Genomic DNA, 22,661 nt, shown 5'->3' with positions numbered 1-22,661 from the left:
TCTTGAGTTTGTCCTTATCAATGTGACAACTCTTTACCTAAATGTTAAAGTTATTTTAGGCTTGAAATTTTTTCCTATAGTGGGTTAGGCTCCTCTCCTTCACCTGTTTTGGAAACTATAATGAGAGAGATGAGTGTTATATTAGAAATTTACAGGGAGAAAGTAGAGAATGAGAAGAGAATAAGTAAAAAAGAAAAATTTTTGCTGAAGGAGGAGCCAACAAAGAAAGAATGCCTCCATATCTATAGTGCATTATCACTAGCTCAGTGTACAGTTACTGCTGACCCTCCCATGACCTGGCTCCACCCATGAGGGCACAGGTCAAACTGACCAATGGCTTCCAAGAATCATGCAGAACAAAGGACCAGAACAAAGGGCTATGAAGGATAAAAAGCCACCATTTCTAGCAGCAGCATGTTCTTGCTTCTGACACTCCTGTGATCACGAGCAAGCTCCCAGACCTGACACCATGGTGAACTTTACTGCTGAGGAAAAGGCTCTCATCAATGGCCTATGGAGTAAGGTGAATGTTGAAGATGTTGGTGGTGAAGCCTTGGGAAGGTAAGAATTGCTTATTGATTCATCTGGGTGATGGGTGAGTAGTACTTTGGACAACTAGGCAAGAAAGTCAAGAATTCTGAGGATCCCTGATTTTTCCATATGTTTTTCCTCCATTTCACAGGCTTCTTGTTGTATACCCATGGACCCAGAGATTCTTTGACAGCTTTGGGAACTTGTCCTCTGCCTCTGCCATAATGGGCAACCCGAGGGTCAGAGCCCATGGTAAGAAAGTGATGACTTCTTTTGGAGAGTCCATTAAGAACCTAGACAACCTCAAGCCTGCCCTGGCTAAGCTCAGTGAGCTGCACTGTGACAAGCTCCACGTGGATCCTGAGAACTTCAAGGTGAGTACAGGGCAAGCTCACAAATTTATCTGGGATTTGTCTTGGGGACAAAAGTGAAAGCTGAGACTATGAGCGTTGGCGGTGCCAACACAGACCTCAAAATTCACTGGTCCAGACAGGGTGACAGTGAATGGCTGTAAGAAGCCTGAATTAGTGTGCAGGCCTTTAGAAATTTTTTTCATAATAGAATGTTGTTGTAATTATCATGGAGAGTAATGTGAAAGAAAAGCAGGTCTGTGTAAGAAACAGAATCTGTAGAGAAAAAAGAAGTTAACTTTCTGTAGGTCTTAATGATTGATGTTGAAGAAAAGATTTGGGAGGCAATTTAAAGGTGGAATTTCTCTGTCAACATTATAAAAATATATTAAAATCCCAAATGAATGTTATAAAAAATGGAGGGTTTTCCCTACACTGGTGGGAGTGTTCAAACACCACCAAGATCAGATGAAGCACAGAAATTCTGTACTTACAGATATTAGACAATGGGTAAATGAGAAAAGTAGCAGGAAAGGCAAACAAAAATGATGGGAAAAAAGAGGCATGAGAATTCAGGTAGGACAGTGGTGAGTGGGCAGACAGAATTATGTTAGAAATATTAAACCTGTGCTAATCAGAGATGACTAAGAACTTTGATGCTGAATGTGTTAAATAGTATAGGTTCGAAGCATTTCTTTGTTTTTTTTACGGTTATTCTTTTCTGGATCTTCATCTAACACAACAACCTGTTTCTTTTGTCTTCCCTTTACCAGCTCTTGGGTAATGTGCTGGTGATTGTTCTGGCTAGTCACTTCGGCAAGGAATTCACCCCGGAAGTGCAGGCTGCCTGGCAGAAGCTGGTGGCTGCTGTGGCCACTGCTCTGTCCCTCAAGTACCACTGAGCCCTCTCGCTGTCCAGCAATCCTGTGTGTCCCCTCTGCTCCCTTGCCACACATGTGTTCTGGACTGATCCTTGATAGCACAAAATGTTTAATAAAGATTATTCTTCCCAGTAACCAAAACCAAGTCATTTTGTCTTGTCTGTTTTTTTATTATTATGCTAAAGAAAAATATTTGATGTGTTTGTGGAAAATGAGAAGCACAGGAAGGCACCTGAGTTCCTCTGAAAACTTGAGGGACTCAAGAGAGGAAAACAGATGCCGTGTAACGTATCTGCAGGCCAGGAAGAGTCTAAAAAGATCGAGAGGAATTCTCAAAGAGAAGAAGAACGCATTAATGAGGTAGAGAAGGAATTGTGTATGGAACACATGAAAACCTACTATAAAGGGTGACAAGTGATGTCTCACAGGAGGTAGTGACTTCCCATTTCCATTAAGAAAGAGCTTTAGTCACTGCAGGGCTAAGCACATCCGAGAGGGGGAAATGAAAGGAAGGGGGTGTGGGAGTGAGACTGGGAGGAGAGGAGGGAGGTGGCTGGGATCAGAATGTAAGGTGGTTAAATTAATAAATAAATGCAGAAAAATATACAAATATTTTAATATATAAGAAGAAAAAACTTTAATCTAATATCTAAGATACGATCATTATTTTAAATTATATAATGTGCATTTTCTTCTAAAAAGGGTTTATTGGGTAACCAACTGACATGCTCTTCCCTGGGGAAGACTATGTGGCAGCTCTCAGCATTCCTTAGTTGTCTGTAGTTCTCTGTTGACGTCTCAAGGGCTTCCCCATCCACGTTCATGTGTCTCAGTAAACTCCCTGATCGTCTCTGGCTCTTACTGTCTTTTGTCCCTCTTCTCCACTGCCCCCAGGCCTCAGGTGCGGGAGAGTTTTGTAGATGCATTCAATGGGACTGGGCTTCACAGCTGTACTGTTTGATTGGTTCTGGGTTTCTGTAGTGGTCGTCATCTACAGCAGAGACTGTTCTAAATGCGAGAAGAAAATCACATATGAATATACGTATGCAATGACAATAGCAAAGGAAGACATAATTTGAAAGGTGGCCAGGAGGGCATACAGAAGAATTTGGAGGAAGAAAAAGAAAGATGTGCTGTAACTATATCATAATTTCAAAAAAAAACTTTTAAAAAACTTTCATTACTTTAGGTTTTATGAGTCTTTATTTGTGTTTGTGTATGTGAAAAGGAGGTGCTCCTAGGAGCCAGAGCTATTGCTTTCCCCTAGGCCTGGACTTCAGGTGGTAATTTGGCAGTGTTGGCAGATCTGTATACATTACTAGCATCTCACAAATATCTTATGTTAAAGATATGTAGTAGTTTTTCTCTCTTACTGTATTTTCTTTTCCTTCCTTCTTTCTTTTTTTTACCATTTATTCACTGTATATTCCAATTGTAGCCCACTCCATCAACTCTTTCCAGTTTCACCCTCCCTCCCTCTTCCCCATTCCATTTTCCTAGTCCACTGAAAGGGGGAGTTCTCCTGCCCTGCCATCTGCCCTTATTAAGTCTCTTTGGGATTGCCTGGATCCTCTTCCTCTGTGGCCTGGCAAGGCTGCATCACCAGGGGAAGTGATCAAAGAGTAGGCAACTGAGTTCATGACAGAGGCAGCTCTTGCTCTTCTTACTTGGGAACCCCCAGAGAGACTGAGCTGTCTATGGGCTACATCTGAGCAGGAATTCTATGTCCTCTCCATGCATGGCCCTTAGTTGCTGCATCAGTCTCTACAGGATCCCCTGGGCTCAGAAATTTTTGGCTTTGTTGGCTTCGTTGTGGGGCTCCTGTCCCTTCTGTGTCCTTCTATCTCCTACCTACCTTCTTCATAAGACTCCCTGTGCTCTGCCCAAAGGTTGGCCCTGAGTCCCAACATCTGTTTTGATTCCCTGTTGGGTGGATTCTTTCAGAGGACCCTCTATAGTAGGTTTCCCTCCTGTTTCCTCTCCTCCACAACTTCTGGTGTCTATCCTTTTTGCCATTCTAAAATATGCATCCTCCCTAGGGTCCTCCTTGTTGTTCAGCTTCTTTGGTCTGTAGATTTTATCATATTGTATTTTCTATACTTACACACCAATAAAATCCCTCCTACCACTATATAGAAACAGCAAAGAAAGTGTAAGGGCTGTTAGTAGAAAGTCAAAACTAGGAATGATTTTTCTAGTGTGTAATTCTGCCCCAGCTGTGACAGCATGTGGACTGTTACTGGATAGAAATATTGCCTGCCACTTCAGAGTAATTAAAAAAACACACAAAATCAGTGACAGAGTCTGGCTGAAGCCGAAAGAAAGATCAGTTATTCAGCAATCTCAGTACTTAACCTTCCATGAGCACAGAGAAGGCAGAGCACACACCCTGTATTACCAGGCAGCTACACTTACCCAGTGGGAATGCTTGTTGCTTAATGTCGATGCTACAGTATATTCAGATGGGGAAAAATATTGTTGTCCACACACAGCAGATGAGACAGGTTCTAACACACCACAGTGCTCTATTCCCGCTCATACACAGAAATGTCACGGGAGCTGCTTGCCCATGGCTGTTGGGAACTAGGAAGATCATGACCTGAACCATAGAAAAGGCATCCAACAGTTTGCTCACCACTTCTTTCTTTTACATAGCTTGTGTGTAGGGGGCGTATTTCTGTCACTCTGGTCCTGAGCCCCATGCCTCAAAAGAACATCATCCTTTCTGAGGCTCTCCCATGATTGCCTATGCTTCAGCTTTAACCTACTGGCCTTTCTAAGTCCAGAGGCAAAAAAAGAAAAAAAGAGGAAAGATATCCTTGAAAATCTCCTGCTGGGACCAAACAGAAGGAAAGAAGGAAAGAAAGAGTAAAGGCTATGAAAAGTGCAGCAGGAGGGAGGGTCTCCCTCCAAGAGGCAGGGGCCTGCTTGACACTATCTCAGTGAGAATGCTATCTAAACCTTACCCACTGGACCCCACCCTGTCTTGCCCAGCCTCTCTTGACCAATGGCCTCAGAGTCCTGGGGAGGGGGAAGGGGTGCAAGGCCCAGGGCAAAGAATAAAAGGACAGGCCTTCAGCCACTTGAGCACACTTCTGCACATCTGCAGCCATCTCCAAGCCTCTAGACCGCACACCATGGTCCACTTCACAGCTGAGGAGAAGGCGGCTATCTCAGGCATATGGGATAAAGTGGACATAGAAAAGGCTGGAGGAGAAACGCTGGGAAGGTAGGCTCTGACACCAAGACTGGGAAAGGATGGAGGGAAACTGTGCTTGTGCATGGCGGAAAGTTCCCCTAGGGTAGTGGCTCTCACCTTCCCAGTGCTCGTCTGTGACCCTTTAGTACAGTTCCTCGTGTTGTGACCCTCACCCATAAACTTAGTTCATGTCTGTGTTTTTTTGGTGATCTCTGGTGACTCCTGAGAAAGGGCCATTCTATCCTCAAAGGGACGTGGCCCACAGGTTGAGAACCGCTGCTCTAAGTGTTTGTGACACCTTCTGATGGTTTAATTGCTAACACCTTCTGTCCTAGGCTCCTGATTGTCTACCCATGGACTCAGAGGTTCTTTGACAAGTTTGGAAACCTCTCTTCTGCCACGGCCATCATGGGCAACCCCAGGATCAGAGCCCATGGCAAGAAGGTGCTGACATCCCTAGACTTGGCAGTTAAGAACATGGACAACCTCAAGGAGACCTTTGCTCATCTGAGCGAGCTGCACTGTGACAAGCTCCATGTGGACCCTGAGAACTTCAAGGTCGGTTCTGAACATGCTTGTGTGTTCAGTTTATATTTGACATGGGAAAAAGAATGAAAGTTAATACCTTGCCTGGTTATGCTGGCCCAGATTTCACAACACAAGGGTCCAGATCTAGTGTCAGTTCTTTGATAGAAGCTTTTTCAGTAAATTTACAACTGTTCAGAGAATTTTTTCAGATACATTTGATGTCTCAGTCTGTAACTCAGGTGATGGAAGCCTGAGACTGGATCCCTAACCAGACAAGAAGGAACAGCCTTTTAGAGTTGGTTATAGAATTTTCCCACCTGTTATTATTAATTATTATTGTCATCATTACTTTTAGAATTAGTACATACCTCTACGTTCAAATTTGAAATTCGCATTTTGTTATAGGAAAGGAGAAATACATTATTTATGTGGATTCTAATGATTGCCACATCAGGAAAAATAGGAGAGAAAATTAGATAGATTTTTCTTATTGGTTTGATAAGCTTACTAAAAAATGTTACAGTCCTAATGAGTGTTACCATGAGTAGTCTCTGCTTTCTTCATTGTTGGAGACTTAAACTCCCATAAACATGTCCTTGCAATGAAATCCTGCATTGATCGAAGCCAGGCCATTGATGAATTAGAAAAGGAGCAAGAGACAAAATGGCAGAATGAGGAAGCAGGCAAGGGAGGGCTAAATGGAAGCAAGGAGAGAAACGGAGCCATGAATATTGAATCAACCTCCTCATTAAGGTGCATGTGTAGTTGGGGATTGGAGTCTTCAAGGAGCATAACTTAAAAATATTATTTTTCCATGTAATTTCTTTTCTGTGTCTCCTTTTCTCATTTTTGTGTATCATTTTATGTTTCCTTTCACAGCTCCTGGGTAATGTACTGGTGATTGTACTTTCTTCTTACTTTGCCAAGGAATTCACAGCTGAAGTGCAGGCTGCCTGGCAGAAGCTGGTGGCTGGGGTGGCCACTGCTCTGGCCCACAAGTATCACTGACCCCCTTCTCTGACGACCAGCATTCTGTGTATCCCTTTGCCCCTACACAAGACCACTGTGCTGGTATCTGAAAGCAGAGCTTCTACTTAATAAAGTCCATTTTCTTTGGTAATCAAGAGGCATATTTTGTCATGTCTGTTTCTTACTTTTCTGTTAATGAAAGAGTGTTGAGGAGCACATGGCAGGGTAGAGACTCAGCAGGATGCCTGAATTTCTTTGAAAACTGTCAGAACTCAGGAGAGGAAGGTAGATGTTATGGGATTTTTTTCTAGGGCATAAAGGAGGACAAAAAGTTGGGGAGAATTCTCATGTAGAAAAAGCAAAAGATTAATTCACTGGAGAAGGAGTTGTACGGCAATTACTAAAACTTGGTGTAGAGGGTGAAGAAAAGCCTGGTAAATGATAACCTGCAGTTTTAACATTTTTATTATATTTCTTTATTTATAACAATTTATTCACTTTGTATCCCAGTTGTAGCCCCCTCCTTCGTCCCCTCCCAACCCTACCCACCCTCCCTCTTTTCCTACCTCTTCTACAGTTCACGATAGGGAAGGACCTCCTCCCCTTCCATCTGACCCTAGTCTATCAGGTCTCATCAGGACTGGCTGCATTGCCTTCCTCTGTGGCCTGTAAAGACTGCCCCTTTCCCCCAACCCCTTCACCCCTGCTCAGGGGAGGTGATCAAAGAGGCAACCATTGAGTTCATGTCCACGACAGCCCCTGTTCCCCTTAGTAGGAAGCCTACTTGGAGAATGAGCTGTCATGGGCTACATCTGTGTGACTTGGGACACTCATGTGGGTGAATCACACTAGAGAGAGTTTAAAGTTGGCTTGGGGTCTTCAAATGGTAGAAATTAAAGGGCCATATCTTGGCTAATATAATTATTTCCCCTGCTCTTTACTCTATAGATTGGTCAGAATATGAACATTTTTTTTAAGTTGTCTTTGTCTGCTTTAAGGATGTTTCTGCTTCTGGGTTACCTCACTCAGGATGACTTTTTCTAGTTCCCACCATTTGCCTGTAAATTTCATGATCACCTTGTTTTTAATTGCTGACTAATATTCTTTTTTAAATTAAAATTTATTTTTATATTAATTAAGTTTATTCACCTTGCATCCCAGTTGCAGCCCCCTCCCTCATTCCCTTTCAATCCCACCCTTTCTCTCCAACCCCCCCTCCATCAGACCCTAGCCCATCAGCTCTCATCAGGACTGGTTGCAATGTCCTCCCACTACCAGCAGAGGCCTAGCAAGGCTGCTCCTACATCAGGGGTGGGGTGGGGTGGGGGAGAGGAGGTCAAAGAATCAGCCACTGAGTCCATGTCAGAGAAAGTCCTGTTCCCCTCACCAGGGAACCCACCTGGATATTGAGCTGCCATGGGCTAGGTCTGAGCAGGGGTTCTAGGTTATATCCATGCATGGGAAATCAGTCCCAGAAAAGACACCTGTGCCCAGATATATTTGGTCCCCATGGAGCTCCTGTCCTCTCCAGGTCCCACCAACTCCTCATTCCTTCATATGATTCCCTGCACACTGCCCAAGGCCTGCTTATGAGTCTCAGCATCTGCTTTGATACACTGCCAGGTAGAGTCTTTCAGAGGCCCTCTGGGGTAGGCTCCTGTCCTGTTCCCTGTTTTCTCCTTATTCTGATCTCCATCCCATTTGTCTTTCTAAGTGAAGATTGGTCATCTTACCCTGGGTCCTCCTTCTTGTTTAGCTTCTTTAGGTGCACATATTTTAGTATTTTTATCCTATCTTTTAGATCTAGTATCCAATTACAAGTGAGTGTATACCATGTGTGTCTTTCTCCTTCTGGAATACCTCACTCAGGATGATCTTTTCTAGATCCCACCATTTGCCTGCAAATTTCATGATTTCCCTGTTTTTAATTGCTGAGTAGTATTCCATTGTGTAAATGTATCACAATTTCTGTATCCATTCCTCCATTGAGGGATATGTGGGTTGTTTCCAGGTTCTGGCTATTATGAATAAAGCTGCTACGAACATGGTTGAATATATGTCCCTGTTTTGTACTTGAGCATATTTTGGATATATGCCTAGGAGTGGAAATGTACCACAATTTCTGTGTCCATTCTTCGGTTGAGAGACGTCTAGGTTGTTTCTAGATTCTGGCTATTATAAATAAAGCTGCTGTGAATATAGTTGAGCAAATGTCCTTGTTGTATAGTTGAGCATCTTTCAGATATAGGCCCAGGAGTGTTATACCTTGGATCTTGAGGTAACACTATTCCTAACTTTCTGAGAAAGTGCCAGATTGATTTTCAAAGTGGTTGTATGAGTTTGCATTCCCAGCAGCAATGGAGGAGGGTTCCCCTTTCTCCACATCCTCTTCAGCATGTGCTGTTTTTGATCTTAGCCATTCTGGTGTGTGGAAGGTGTAATCTCAGGTCATTTTGATTTTCATTTCCCTGATGACTAAGGATGCTAAGCATTTCTTTAAGTGTTTCTCTGTCATTTGATACTCCTTTGTTGAGAATTCCCTTAGTCTCTGCACTCCATTTTTTAAATTGGGATACTTGGTTTGTTGGTGTTTAACTTCTTGAGTTCTTTATATAGTCTGGATATTAACCCTCTGCCAAATGTAGGGTTGGTGAAGATTTTTTTGCAGTCTGTAGGCCGTTTTGCTCTGCTGGCAGTGTCCCTTTGCTTTCCTGCCAGCCTTTGAATATGACAATAAGCCGAGAAAAATAAAAACCGGCCTTGTATATGACCCTCAAATTGTTTTACACTGGGTCTGACTATGGATGAGACAATGCCCGATTTTATTAATTTCCTGTTCTCCTTGCCATCAGTAATATTTTGGCTCTAGATATTAGCAGATGAAGGATGGTAACTATGTGGTGGTGGGAAAATACATTTACCACCTGTTTGAGAGCGAGTTACGCCTGTAACCACTCCAGAGTAAAAAAATAAAACAAAAAACCAAGATAACTGAAAAATAGTTCTTTAAGTATACACATACATATTCACAGATACAGCTCAGGGTAATAAGTCCTTAATTTGTTGTTTTATTTCTCAAGACAAGGTCACATTCTGTAGCCTGGATGACCTAGAACTTAGCATGAACAGGGTGCAGCCTCAGCCTTACACAGATGTGCCTGCCTCCTACTCCTGAGTGCTGAGGTGAAAGCCATGTGCCACTATGTGCAGCTGATGACAGTATAAATTTGCAATAAAAATGAGTTGAGAGAAATGCTATATCCCTAGAAGAGCATTCCATCAGAAATGAGCAGTACTTAGCGGTTATGGCATTACAGCTTCTCAACTCTAAAAGAAGATGAGTTTCTCATGTCAGTCAGATTATGTGCACTGCAGCAACCCTCACCACAGTCCACTCTGTAATTTACTTAGTCAGAGCACACACACGTGACCAGTTTCAGTGTCACACAGTCGTTTTCTCCTTCTTCACAACGTGGAATTTGCCTTACAACCTTTTTCTCTAGTATTCTTCTATGACAAGTTATTTCTAGTCATTTTGAGCACAAGCAAAGTTAATTCCTTCTGATATAGAAAAAACTATTCTCCAAACCACCTACCTTATCCTTGTGAATCCCTATTGTAATTTTCTTCCTAGAAATAATACATAAATACTTTTTTGGTTTAATTTACTTATTCAATTCTGTATTCTTCGTCTCCCCGTGAATGAGCCTTTTAGTCTGTCATTCATATATCCCAGAACTGATAATAATTATGACATAGTTAGGAAGCAAATAATGATTGAGTGAATGCTTGACATTACATGAACTAGCAGTCATAAAGAAATTATTTCCAGATTATGACTCAGTATGAGAAGAGAAATATGGAGGGTGTATCCATAGACATGAACTAATTAATAAAACTTCGTAGGAAATGCCCCAGAAGTCTAAGGACAACAGAGATTACAGATTCTCCCTGGGTAAGAAAGGTTTCTTGAAAGATGACTTTTTTTTCCAGATGTGTAGTGTCACAGATTTCACTAGAGTCTGCTGAAGAGCAACTGAGACTTACTGGTTAAGATATTTAAAACTTAGACTCAGAACTTTCAGGTATCTTAAGATCAGACCATGGAAGTAGATGCTAAAGGAACATGCCTGTGCACATCTCACAGATGACTTCTTCTCGGAAGAACGCAGCTGGTTCTTGCTTCCACTGTGGCTCTTTACTGCCACACCAATAAAAATCTCTATTTGCCGCTACCACGAAAGAGCTGTAAACAGTGAAAGCTGCCAGTAGAAAGTCACTGCTGGGGACAAGTTTCTAATGTGTAATTCCGTGACAATGTGACAGTGCATGTGGACTCATCCTGGATGGAAATATTCCCTGCCACTTCAGAGTTATTTTACAAACACGTGAGCGTGAGCCTGAATGAAGAAACCTGAAAGATCAGCCAGTCAGCATTCTCACCACTTACGCTGTCATGAGCACAGAGAAGGCTAAACACACCTTCTCAGCAGGCAGCTGCGCGTACTCAGTGGGGCTGCCAATCGCCTGGTGAGCGCACAGTGCATTCACGGGGCAGAAACTGCTGTGGTGACTTACACACACTAAATTGTTCTATTTTAAAGTGTGATGGAGGCAAATGTAGAGACAGGTTGTACTACACCACAGTAATTTACTCCTACTTAGAAACTGAAATGGACTAGGAATTGCTTTCCTGCTGCCTAGTTGGGAACTAGGAAGATCATGACCTGAACCATAGAAAAGGCATCCAACGGTTTGCTCACCACTTCTTTCTTTTACACGGCTTGTGCGTAGGAGGCGTATTTCTATTACTGTGGTCCTGAGCCCCATGCCTCAAAAGAACATCATCCTCTCTGAGGCTCTCCCATGATTGCCTATGCTTCTGCTTTAACCTACTGGCCTTTCTAAGTCCAGAGGCAAGAAAAGAAAAAAAGAGGAAAGATATCCTTGAAAATCTCCTGCTGGAACCAAACAGAAGGAAAGAAGGAAAGAAAGAGTAAAGGCTATGAAAAGTGCAGCAGGAGGGAGGGTCTCCCTCCAAGAGGCAGGGGCCTGCTTGACACTATCTCAGTGAGAATGCTATCTAAACCTTACCCACTGGACCCCACCCTGTCTTGCCCAGCCTCTCTTGACCAATGGCCTCAGAGTCCTGGGGAGGGGGAAGGGGTGCAAGGCCCAGGGCAAAGAATAAAAGGACAGGCCTTCAGCCACTTGAGCACACTTCTGCACATCTGCAGCCATCTCCAAGCCTCTAGACCGCACACCATGGTCCACTTCACAGCTGAGGAGAAGGCGGCTATCTCAGGCATATGGGATAAAGTGGACATAGAAAAGGCTGGAGGAGAAACGCTGGGAAGGTAGGCTCTGACACCAAGACTGGGAAAGGATGGAGGGAAACTGTGCTTGTGCATGGCGGAAAGTTCCCCTAGGGTAGTGGCTCTCACCTTCCCAGTGCTCGTCTGTGACCCTTTAGTACAGTTCCTCGTGTTGTGACCCTCACCCATAAACTTAGTTCATGTCTGTGTTTTTTTGGTGATCTCTGGTGACTCCTGAGAAAGGGCCATTCTATCCTCAAAGGGACGTGGCCCACAGGTTGAGAACCGCTGCTCTAAGTGTTTGTGACACCTTCTGATGGTTTAATTGCTAACACCTTCTGTCCTAGGCTCCTGATTGTCTACCCATGGACTCAGAGGTTCTTTGACAAGTTTGGAAACCTCTCTTCTGCCACGGCCATCATGGGCAACCCCAGGATCAGAGCTCATGGCAAGAAGGTGCTGACATCCCTAGACTTGGCAGTTAAGAACATGGACAACCTCAAGGAGACCTTTGCTCATCTGAGCGAGCTGCACTGTGACAAGCTCCATGTGGACCCTGAGAACTTCAAGGTCAGTTCTGAACACGCTTGTGTGCTCATTATGAATTTTGCTGGAGACAATACTGGGGTTGAGACTGTGATTGGTAAAGCCTTCGCAGATGCTAGACTACGTGGGTCCAAAGCTAGTGTCACTAAATACAGAGCACAAGTCTAAGTTAATGTTTGGCGCTTCAGAAATCATGAAAGACAAGGTCAAGGGTGCCCATTAGACTGCACTACTTGTGTGCCTGAGGCCTTAGGCTTGATTCCTAGCATTGGAAAACAAATTGTTCAAATACTGTTTTTTTTGTTTGTTTGTTTGTTTGTTTTAAGGAGTGTGTTTTAGAAAATAGGTCTATGCTAGAAGAAATTGAATTTGAATTTGATATTTTGTTGTTAGGAGGGATAAATATCTTATTAAATGGGTTCCTCATGACTGATCACTTAGGGAAGATCGATGGAAAATCAGAATAAAGATTTTTCTTGTCATTTTGAGAAACTTTCTAAATATTTTGCATTCGCACTTAGCATTGACATAATGGAAGGCCTCTTTCTCATTGGTTAGCCTCATTTTACAGCAATCTTGTGTTAATTTAGTTTAGGCCCTTGGTGAATGAGATCCAGAGCAAGAATGACAGGAAGTAAAAAGGGCAGGGAGAAGACAGGTACAGATCTAGCCAGTGGGGTAGTGAGTGGATACAAGAGGAGTCATTTCATCCACTGGTCAAGTTTGTCACGGTTGAAGTGATAGGTAGTGGGTTACTGTAATCCTCAAGGAGTGTACTTTTTCCATGCAAGGATTTTGAAGTTCTATGTGTCATTTTCTTACAGCTCCTGGGTAACATGCTGGTGATTGTCCTTTCTACTCATTTTGCCAAGGAATTCACCCCCGAGGTGCAGGCTGCCTGGCAGAAGCTGGTGACTGGAGTGACAAATGCTCTGTCCCACAAGTACCACTAAGCTCCCGATCCAGCAGACCAGCAACCCCATGTTCCTCTTATATCCTCTTTGAGCACATGAGGGCTGGAGTAGAGCTTGAGAGCACAGACTTTGTTTAATAAAATCGATTTTCAATAATCTCACATTGATTTTTTGTTTGTTTGTTTCTTTTATTTTGAAGGAAGATCTTGATGGGCTTATGGGTGGGAAAAGACAGAGAAGAAACCAGATGGCCTCTGTAGATAAACGCAAGAGGAAAGGATATAAAATGGGAAAGGGGTAAGCGTCAAAGAGGATGAAAAGATGAGGAAGAAGTCTCCAGTACGAGGAGAAAGGGGCTCATTCAGTATATGGTAGGGTACAAAATATTTACTGTACAAGGAAAAAACTAGGGAAGCATGTAGCTAGGGGGAAAGAAGACTAGTGAGACATGCTAATTTTTTTTTCATAAATTTTACTTTTATGTGTATGAGTGCTTTGCATACATGTTTGTGTGTGTGCACTACATCTGTGCAATGCCAGTGCAGGCCACAGTGGAGCATCACATCCCCTGGAAATGGAGGCATAGCCAGTTGTTACCTGCCATGTGGGTACTGAGGACTGAAGTCTGGCCCTTTGAAAGAATTCTTTTTGTAATTCTGTTTTACTTTATTATTATCATTATTAATTACAAATTATTCACTTTGTATCCCAGATGTAGCCTCCTTCCTTACCTCCTACCATTCCCACCCTCATCTCTTCCCCCCACCCTTCTCCCTCCCCTAGCCCACTGATAGGGGAGCTCCTTCACCCCTACTATCCGACCATAGCCTATCAGGTCACCTCAGGATGGTCTGGATCCTCTTTGAAAGAGTTCTTAACCACTGAGCCCTCTCTCGTCCCAAGACATGCTGGAAATTTTTAAGTGAAAACTTCATGTATCTAAGCAAGAAGTATTGTTTTTAATTAACTGTATTTTTGCAAGAACTAGCTTATATGTTGTGAGTCTGATATATTAAAGTAAAAGGGAGAATTGAGCGATATGTGGGACCTTTCCTGAAAAGGTTACAGGAATTACTACAGCTGCAGCTTTCTTGTGAGGTGTTACTTGACTGTTGCTTGACTGTTACAGTTTTGTGTAAGTGTTACTTCACTGGCTCAATGAAGAGTAAAGGCTGTGGCATTCAGTGTTCCGGATCTTGTACGGGGGTGTAACATGGTCTGAAATGTTGTTACACTTACGAGAGGAATGGTAAATTTTGTGAGCATTTGAGCACAAGGAAGGCTTGATATAAGTGAAGACTACATGATTGTGGGAAGGCTCAGGGTCTCTAAATACTGAAGGATTCTTTGGTACTTTGAATAAAGGCTAATCAATATAGAGGGCAGTAGAACAAGGGTCAGATATGACAAAAGCCAGAGGTAACAGCTCCCTGACTATAACATAGGGACAAGTTGCTGGAGATGGTAAACACAATCCTTATGAAGCTGAGGCAAGATGGCTAGTTTAAGACATCTCAGGGTCATTGATCAAGGTCCAGCCAGACTAGAGAAATTATTGAGATCTGCTGGCACAATGAAAACGGAAAGAGGGGTTGGTTTGGGGATGCAGCTCATTATGCAGTGAGCACCTACCAGTTTCAGTCCATAGCTATTCACACAGCACCAAAACAATGGAGTACATTTTTAGTAACTACAATTCTCCTTAGGACAACTAAGCTGGGAACTGGGATAGCTGAGACAGTAAGCCTGTTGCAGACACTGGACATCAAGAAAATATAATTGTTTAAACCGAGAAAGTAAAGTGAGGCAGCCAACCTATAGAGGGTGGGCAAAAATAGAAAGAAGAAGACACGATGTCGGGTTTACCAGGGGGAATGAGTAGAAGGATGAGAGGGAGATATCTGAAATCATCACACATTGGTTTACACAGCCAGAGAGGGCCATGAAGTGGTCTGAGACCTTTGTGTCAATGGATTTGCTCGAGAGAGTGCAGGGCGCACAGAGAGGTTTGGCCTACATTCCTGAATCTCTCATACATAAGAGCTGGTGTCTGCAAACACTTGAAGCTACAGTGCTGAACTATGGCAAACATAATTCCAGTTCTCAGTTCTTGAATTCCACATACTGGTCAGTATTTGACTTTTCTTTTCTTCTCTACCACAAGCATGGAGACCAAAAATTCTTCCATATTGAGACCAGGACATATCTAAGCTCCATGCAATTTCAATGATGGTCTCATCAGAATATACATGACATCTCATTGAATTCAAAATGATCTCACCCAGCTAGTGAGACACACATCCATTTTCAGCAATTTATTTCCCTTGCCTCCTTTGATATTCTAGCCTGTCATGTCATTAGGTAAAGAATCTTGATGACACAGTGGTAGCAGAAGATATGCTCTCTCCCCTTCAAACGTCGGTTTATATAGCTAGGCCTTTCCAGTCAAAATTCCAAACAATATAAATTTAAAATCAGTTTTAATTTGCTTACACATAGATAAGAATGACTAATGATTTTTTCAACAACTAACAATGAATTCTTGGTCCTGCAGCAATTTTCATTAATGAAAATAAAAAAAATGAGAAGGTATCAAAAAGAATCTGGAAATAATTCATGGACATCAACAGTATTATTTGCCTTCTTCTTCATCTTCTTCATCTTTAGACAAGACTTTTTTCTCTGTGTAGTCATGGCTGTTCTGGAACTTGCTCTGTAGACCAGGCTGGCCTCAAACTCAGAGAGATCCATTTGCCTCTGCTTCCCAGTTTTTTATCCCTCTATTCCTCCCAGTACCCTGCCCCTGCCCCTCCCTCCTTCCCCAGTTCCTCTCCTCCTCTGTCTCCCTTCAGAAAGGAACAGGCTTCCCAGGGATACCAACCTACATGTCAGGACAAGTGAACACACTGTGTCGTAGGCTGCTTAGCCTGTAGGCTGCAGGAATCTTACTCTCTCTGCCGCCCTAGTTCTAGGAACACATCTGTATTTTAATTTTAATCTGGGACATGGGAAATCAAATTAAGTCCTTACACTTGCATTAAAAACATATCATGTCCTAGGCCACCACCCATACCAATTTTCTACTGTTGATATTATTATTATTATTTTGATTGTCAGAAACAGGGTCTCATGGGTGCTGCATGTTGCACAGTCTCATCTGTGTTGCTAATTTCACTTAATCTAAGAGGTTAGGTGACAAACCCATCTGAAAATAAATCTAAAATGAAGAGGATGGAGGATTTCTTTACTTCCCTTATCACATTATTGTTGATTTTGGCCATAGAAGCACAGAATCAGTTATCCAAGGCTGCAGGCATTATTATCTACACAGGTCCATTATAGGGAAAAGGCCTCTTCCTGCCACACCAACTGAGAAATGAGATGGGTCGAGCACCTGGTGAATGTGCTTTGTGCTGCTGTGTCCCAGGTGTAGTAGACATGGATCATTGCTCAACAGAAATATCTCATGCTGCTTTAGAATTGTTTTTGACAAATAAGTAAAGAGGGCACTTACAGATATGGCACGTAGACTAACACTGGCTGACCTAAATCGTAAGATGACTATTTAAAAGCTCTAGACTATCCGATATGTGCCCATCCCATACATTCTCTTCAGCAACTGGAAGGCTACATGCAAACTCAGAACGACCTACATTCAAACAGTGTTAGGGCACATTGCCTTATGACTATGCAAGTTCAAACACAGAGAGGCTCCTATCTTCACACAAGGTAGGCTGCATTTCAATGAATATCAAGCATGGTTCAGATCTCTATCATATCCAGTGAGCCACTGCTGTACAGAAACTGAAGCTCTGTGAGGATTGATTTCCCAAGACTGTTGTGATCTGTGGAGACCATGCTCTAACACACATTGCCTGGGTTCAAAGATCAGCCAGCAATAACTATCAGAAACCGAAGATTTATGGAAAATATTTTTCTAAGACTGTTGTGATCAAAGGAGATCATGGTCTAACCCACAGTGCCTGTATGTGGAGACCGAAATAAGAGTGTCCTTCAGATTCTCTTTCTAAGGTTTTGAGGGACCACCTGGGAATGAGAAAAACAACTGTGATTCTTTGAATTGAAGTCAGGTGCAGAGAGCTCTTGAAGGGTGGGGTGAACTGTTCTGAGAAACAGCCAGCTGTAAACTATAGAGCAAAGTGACCTGATTTTCAGGTATAAGAACCCTGTGCTTTGCATGTTCGGGGTTGTCTCCTGCTTTTGGAGGGGTGATCCTATCGCGATAGCAATAAAACGTCTTGCTTTTGCATCGAGTTGTGGTCTGTGAGTGTTCCTGGGAAGGGCGCGATCCTAAGCTCCTGAGCAGTGAGACTCCAGGTCTTACAGTTTAAACTTGTCCCATCTCAGCTCCTTATTCCATGTCTAAAAATCCTCAAACTCTCTGAAGTTTTCCTATGCTACTTTTTCAATATGCTGACCTGTGTAAGGCTAGAGACAAAAAAATAATAAAGATTGACAAATGCTTTCTAGCAAATCTGCTCTTGCTAGGACAAGGGTCTAAGCTGACCAGAAAAACACAAGAAAGAAAATTCTACAAGATCTTCAGCATGACTTTCTGTTTAATAAATTTCATTTTCTTGAGCAACCAATATTGATGGTTTATTTTGTCTGTTTTCTAGTTACCTTTAAAGCAAAAATATGGATAGAGTCATGGGTGAGGAAAGACTATGAAGATCTTTTCTGTATGTTGTGAGAATCATGTAGGTGTTTTGCAAATATGCTAGAGGAAAAATAGTTGAACACTTGGGGTTAATTCTCATGTGAAAGAGAATTCAGTGGAGAAAGAAGAGTTTATCTTAACAAGGTGGGAAAACTTATGAACATGCAAAGTGATAGGGTGAAAATGATTGTGAAGAAAGAATTATAACAAAGGACAAGTTTTATGAGAAATCTATCATTTATCTGTCTACCTATCTATCATTTATCAATCAATTTGTCATCTATCAGTCATCTATCATATCTGTCTGTCTGTCTAGACACATAAAATCTGAGCAAAGATTATTGTGTTTCATTTATTAGAGCATACTTTTTGAAATATCTTACTTTCTGCATTTCTTGAGAAACTGATATTTTAACATTAGAAGAGCAATTGAGCGATAACTGGGAACTTCCCAGAGTTCACTACTTCTTTCTGTAGGTGTGGATGAGGTGATTCCATCAGCACAGTGAGCATGATCTTTCAGTTATAGGCACATGAGCTAAAATGAAACTTTAGTTAGGAGAAGAGTGGCCCATTTTGGGAGCATTTGAGAATAAGTTTGATTTTACAGAATTAAAACATGGATAGAGGAAGGTTCACAGTCTGACAGAAATGAGCAGTTGGTGAGTTGAATGAATCCTACTCTAAAAAGAGTACAGTTAAACATAGATTCAAGATTTTCTTGTTTTTAATTGGTGAGTAGTACATGAAATTTGCAGGCAAATGGTGGGAACTAGAATAGATCATCCTGAATGAGGTAACCCGGAAGCAGAAAGACATACATGGTATATACTCACATATAAGTGGATATTAGACATACAATACAGGATATATATAATATGTAATGTAGGATAAACATACTAAAATCTATACACTTAAACTCAATCCCCATTCAGAAAGGCAAAGAGGATGGGTATCAGAAGAGGGTGAAAACAGGGAACAGGACAGGAGCCTACCACAGAGGGCCTCTGAAAGGTTCTATCCTGCAGGGTATCAGATCAGATGCAGAGACTTATAGCCAAACTTTGGGCAGAGTGCAGGGAAATCTTATGAAAGAAAGGGGAGATAGTAAAACCTGGAGAGGACAGGAGCTCTACAAGGAAAACAAAACAATCAAAAAAATCTGTGCACAGGGGTCTTTTCTGAGACTGATATTCCAACCAGGGACCATGCATGGAGATAACCTAGAACCCCTGCACAGATGTAGCCTGTGGCAGCTCAGTCTCCAAGTGGGTTCCATAGTAATGGGAACAGGGACTGTCTCTGACAGGAACTGATTGGCCTGCTCTTTGATCACCTCCCCCTGATGAGGGAGCAGCCTTACCAGGCCACAGAAGACAATGCAGCCACCCCTGATGAGACCTGATAGACTAGATCAGAAGGAAGGATAGGAGGACCTGCCCTATCAGTGGACTTGGGGAGGGGCACAGGGGGAGAAGAGGGAGAGAGGGTGGGATTGGGAGGGGAAGAGGGAGGGAACTACAGGGGGATAGAAAGTGAATAAACTATAATTAATAAAAATACAAAAAGAATTCAAGTCCTAATGCTTGCACCAAAAGCATGTGGCCTCTGAAACTGTCACCTATATTAGTTTGTTGTTAATATCATCACTATTGTTATTTTTGACAAAGTCTCACATTGAACAAGTGGCTTTAAACCAGTAGGTAGCTGAGAACAGCCTGAATCCCTGCTGCTCCTACTTCCTGCCATTATGGGCTGCGATCCTAGGTGTGCCCATCATTCTTGCTTTATTTTCATTGTTTATTTCATTCAATCTCTGAAGTTAGGGAATAAACTAATTTGAAGATAAATATTAAGTGCACAGAGTTTTTTTGTGTTTTTTTTTTCTTTTATTACTGCATTATTGCTAATACTGGCCACAGAGATACAAAATCAAGCCAGATATCCAAACCTTCAGGCATTATGACCTAGAGAGGTCACATTTGGGGGCACAAATGCCTCTCTCTGCCACATGAGTGTCACAGTCATGATGTAGATCTGAACAATAGATAAAGTAGCGAGTGTCAGTTGAGTTGATTTTCTCCTCAGTGTAGATGAACCATTATTCATCAAAATACACCACGCCACTTTAGAGTTGTTTTAGAAATATACCAAAAAGCAAAGAGGGCTCTTGCAGATATATATATATATATATATGTTAGAATAAAACTGGGCAATCCAAAGGCAAAGCCCATGGCAAAAAAAAAAAAAAAAAGCTGGGTGCCTTTGTAGAAGCCAGTAAGAACATGGATAACCATCAAGGCCTTTGCTCATCTGAGAGAGCTGCACTGTGAAAAGCTTCATGCCTCCTGAGAACTTTCAGCTTTCAGTTGAGAGCACATTCTTGTGTCAATGGGGTTAAGATTTGACTCGGTCACTGAGGTTGAAGCTGAGGCCATGATTGTTAACGGCAGCTCAGTTGTCAGGATATCAGCTTCTGAACTGCTGTTAGTAAATGTCCAGAAGAAGCTGGGAGTGGTGGTGCCCTCCTTTAATCCCAGCACTCAGGCTTTGGTTTTCATTTGTACCAGACCAGATCAGACAATTTATCTGAGAGCCAGAGGCAGAGTGGAAGGGAAATGCTGCTCTAGAATGGGGTGTCCAGCGACATTCGGTGTAGAGCCCTCTTCACCTATGCCCTATCTGCCTGATCCACCGGTGGCACAGCAAGAAAAGGTGAGGTGCATGCTAGCCCCCAAACCCATTGACAGTCATCTAGAGAAGGCCTGTGGGGGCCCCCAGCAACATTCAGCCTAGAATCCTCTCCACCTATTCCCAACCATCCTGATCTACTTGGGGTATAGCTAGCAAAGGCACACAGAAAGAAAAGCCACCAGAGACCTGTGGGACCCCAGGAACCTTGAGGTCCACTTGAGGCACAGCTATCAGACCCAACACCGAGGACAGCCAGATGGCTAAAGGTAAGGCTAAGAACACAATAACAGCCAGGGGAAAATGTCACTGTCAGAGCCCAGTTAGCCTACTACAAACAAACTCTGGATGCCCCAACAGATTAGAAGCACAAGAAGATGACCTTAAGGTGCTGGAGTGCTTTAAAGAGAAAATGAACAAATTTCTTAGAGAATTTGGAAAACACAATTAAATAGGTAAAGAAAATGAATAAAATTGTTCAAGACCTGAAAGTAGAAGTAAAAGCAGGGAAATGCAAATCAAAACTTCACCCATCAGAATGGCTAAGATCAAAAACTGAAATGACAGCACATGCCGGCGAAGACTGGAGCAAGGGGAACAGTTTCCCATTGCTGGTGGGAGTGCAAACTTGCCCAGCCACTGTGGAAATCGACCTGGAGGTTCCTCAGAAAACTGTGAATAGTACCTCAAGAACAAGTTATCCCAGCTTTTGGTCTGACTTAAAACGGTATTACTGGAAGAAACTGGTGACTAGTTTCTACGAGAGCCCTCTCAGAAAGATCCCATGTATTGTGTGTTGGTTTATGACTTTTTCTTTCAATCTTTACTCCCAACTCAAGAACTATTTGACTCTGCTGGCGGGCTCCGGCAGTTTGGCACCAGAGCAGTGGCTTGAGATACCGGGAAGCAGTGAAGGACACCACGGGTGTTGGTGAGCTTGAATCCTAAAGTAAAAAAGGAACGGTGAGTAAAATCCAAGAGTAAAAATGGGACAAGGCACTAGCCTCATGTTTTTTTTTTTTGTATGGAATTTAATTAGAAATAGTCTGTATATGCAGCACAGGACAGAGAAAGTGAAACTTTCAGGCTTAGAGAGAAAGAAGAAAGAAAAATGGAAGGCTTCAGGACAAAATAAGATTAAACCATCAGGTCCTCCAGAAGAGTTATATGTCCCTCCTGATGATGATAATTTCTTGTTAGAAGAAGACTTTAAGGATAGCTTAGATCCTGATGAGGTTGCAGAGTTGGAGGAAAAACAAGCGAGGCAGAAAGGAGAAGATACAACTGAGTTTTATGGTTTTCCAGTGATAGAGCAACCCGATGGACAGGGTAATATGGTGAGTCTCTATGCAACTGTATCTTTTAAACATAAAAGAATTGAAAACAGCATGCTCTCAATATGGTCCTACGGAACCAGCACCTTTTACTCAAACTATGTTAGAGTCTTTGTCTACTGAGGCCCTCCACCCTGGGGACTGGAAGCAATTAGCAAGAGAATGTTTAGCAGGAGAAGATCATTTGTTATGGAAGTTAGAATTTGCAGAGCAGCTACAAGCTAGAGCTAAAATTTAAAAAATAAAAAATAAAAAAGGCAGCTTCTTGTTTTTTGTTTTGTTTTGTTTTGTTTTCAGTAAGAAATCTAATGGTTAATTCTGCCTCAAAGCTCTGTGGTCATAAAAATCAGGTTCAACAAATAGCAAGGTGTTTTGTCTGTCTGTTTTGAAGTTTACCATGTTCAATATGTCTTGGTTATAGATTATTGGTCATTGGGTATGTTTAAAATCTGTAACATAAAGTTAACTTACTTAAAACCTAGGGTTAAAACCATTCTAAACAACAAATGGATGTTACTCATATCCCCAAATTTAAAAAATTAAAATATATTCACATAGTAATTGATTTATCCTGGCAACTCCCTTAGCCGGAGAAGCCACCAAACACATTATAAGCCATTGCTTAAAGTGTTTTACTACAGTTGGCATTCCTTCCATTATAAAGGCTGATAATGGTACTGCATATATTAGTCAAGCTTTTCAGCATTTTTGTACACAAATGA

General features: G+C 42.2%; 3 protein-coding genes across 3 annotated transcripts; all 3 read left to right on the top strand.

Annotated features, from left to right (window-relative positions):
* Positions 1-419: 419 nt before the first annotated feature.
* On the top strand, positions 420-1,897 carry LOC110558336 (hemoglobin subunit epsilon-Y2). Its single transcript, XM_021653180.2, has 3 exons — positions 420-561; positions 683-905; positions 1,655-1,897. The coding sequence occupies exons 1-3, from the start codon at positions 470-472 to the stop codon at positions 1,781-1,783; spliced, it is 444 nt and encodes a 147-aa protein (XP_021508855.1). The 5' UTR covers positions 420-469; the 3' UTR covers positions 1,784-1,897.
* Positions 1,898-4,842: 2,945 nt separating this feature from the next.
* LOC132647281 (hemoglobin subunit beta-H0) lies at positions 4,843-6,497 on the top strand. Its single transcript, XM_060367760.1, has 3 exons — positions 4,843-4,991; positions 5,297-5,519; positions 6,369-6,497. Exons 1-3 carry the CDS (start codon positions 4,900-4,902, stop codon positions 6,495-6,497), a joined length of 444 nt encoding a protein of 147 aa, XP_060223743.1. The 5' UTR covers positions 4,843-4,899.
* Positions 6,498-11,621: 5,124 nt separating this feature from the next.
* On the top strand, positions 11,622-13,272 carry LOC110558335 (hemoglobin subunit beta-H1). Its single transcript, XM_060367759.1, has 3 exons — positions 11,622-11,815; positions 12,121-12,343; positions 13,144-13,272. The coding sequence occupies exons 1-3, from the start codon at positions 11,724-11,726 to the stop codon at positions 13,270-13,272; spliced, it is 444 nt and encodes a 147-aa protein (XP_060223742.1). The 5' UTR covers positions 11,622-11,723.
* The last annotated feature ends 9,389 nt before the right edge of the window (positions 13,273-22,661 follow it).

The sequence above is a fragment of the Meriones unguiculatus genome, chromosome 14 (assembly GCF_030254825.1).
Source record: "Meriones unguiculatus strain TT.TT164.6M chromosome 14, Bangor_MerUng_6.1, whole genome shotgun sequence".
Taxonomy (NCBI): domain Eukaryota; kingdom Metazoa; phylum Chordata; class Mammalia; order Rodentia; family Muridae; genus Meriones; species Meriones unguiculatus.
The sequence above is the reverse complement of the archived record's forward strand: the minus strand, read 5'-3'. Positions and strand labels throughout refer to the sequence as shown.

What these genes read in the sequence shown, in the direction of transcription:
- LOC110558335 (XM_060367759.1), top strand. Translation starts at nt 11,724, where the DNA reads ATGGTCCACTTCACAGCTGAGGAGAAGGCGGCTATCTCAGGCATATGG. An exon ending in GGAGGAGAAACGCTGGGAAG is followed by an intron (nt 11,816 to 12,120) that starts GTAGGCTCTGAC and finishes CTTCTGTCCTAG; the next exon opens with GCTCCTGATTGTCTACCCAT. An exon ending in TGGACCCTGAGAACTTCAAG is followed by an intron (nt 12,344 to 13,143) that starts GTCAGTTCTGAA and finishes ATTTTCTTACAG; the next exon opens with CTCCTGGGTAACATGCTGGT.
- LOC132647281 (XM_060367760.1), top strand. Translation starts at nt 4,900, where the DNA reads ATGGTCCACTTCACAGCTGAGGAGAAGGCGGCTATCTCAGGCATATGG. An exon ending in GGAGGAGAAACGCTGGGAAG is followed by an intron (nt 4,992 to 5,296) that starts GTAGGCTCTGAC and finishes CTTCTGTCCTAG; the next exon opens with GCTCCTGATTGTCTACCCAT. An exon ending in TGGACCCTGAGAACTTCAAG is followed by an intron (nt 5,520 to 6,368) that starts GTCGGTTCTGAA and finishes TTCCTTTCACAG; the next exon opens with CTCCTGGGTAATGTACTGGT.
- LOC110558336 (XM_021653180.2), top strand. Translation starts at nt 470, where the DNA reads ATGGTGAACTTTACTGCTGAGGAAAAGGCTCTCATCAATGGCCTATGG. An exon ending in GGTGGTGAAGCCTTGGGAAG is followed by an intron (nt 562 to 682) that starts GTAAGAATTGCT and finishes TCCATTTCACAG; the next exon opens with GCTTCTTGTTGTATACCCAT. An exon ending in TGGATCCTGAGAACTTCAAG is followed by an intron (nt 906 to 1,654) that starts GTGAGTACAGGG and finishes TCCCTTTACCAG; the next exon opens with CTCTTGGGTAATGTGCTGGT.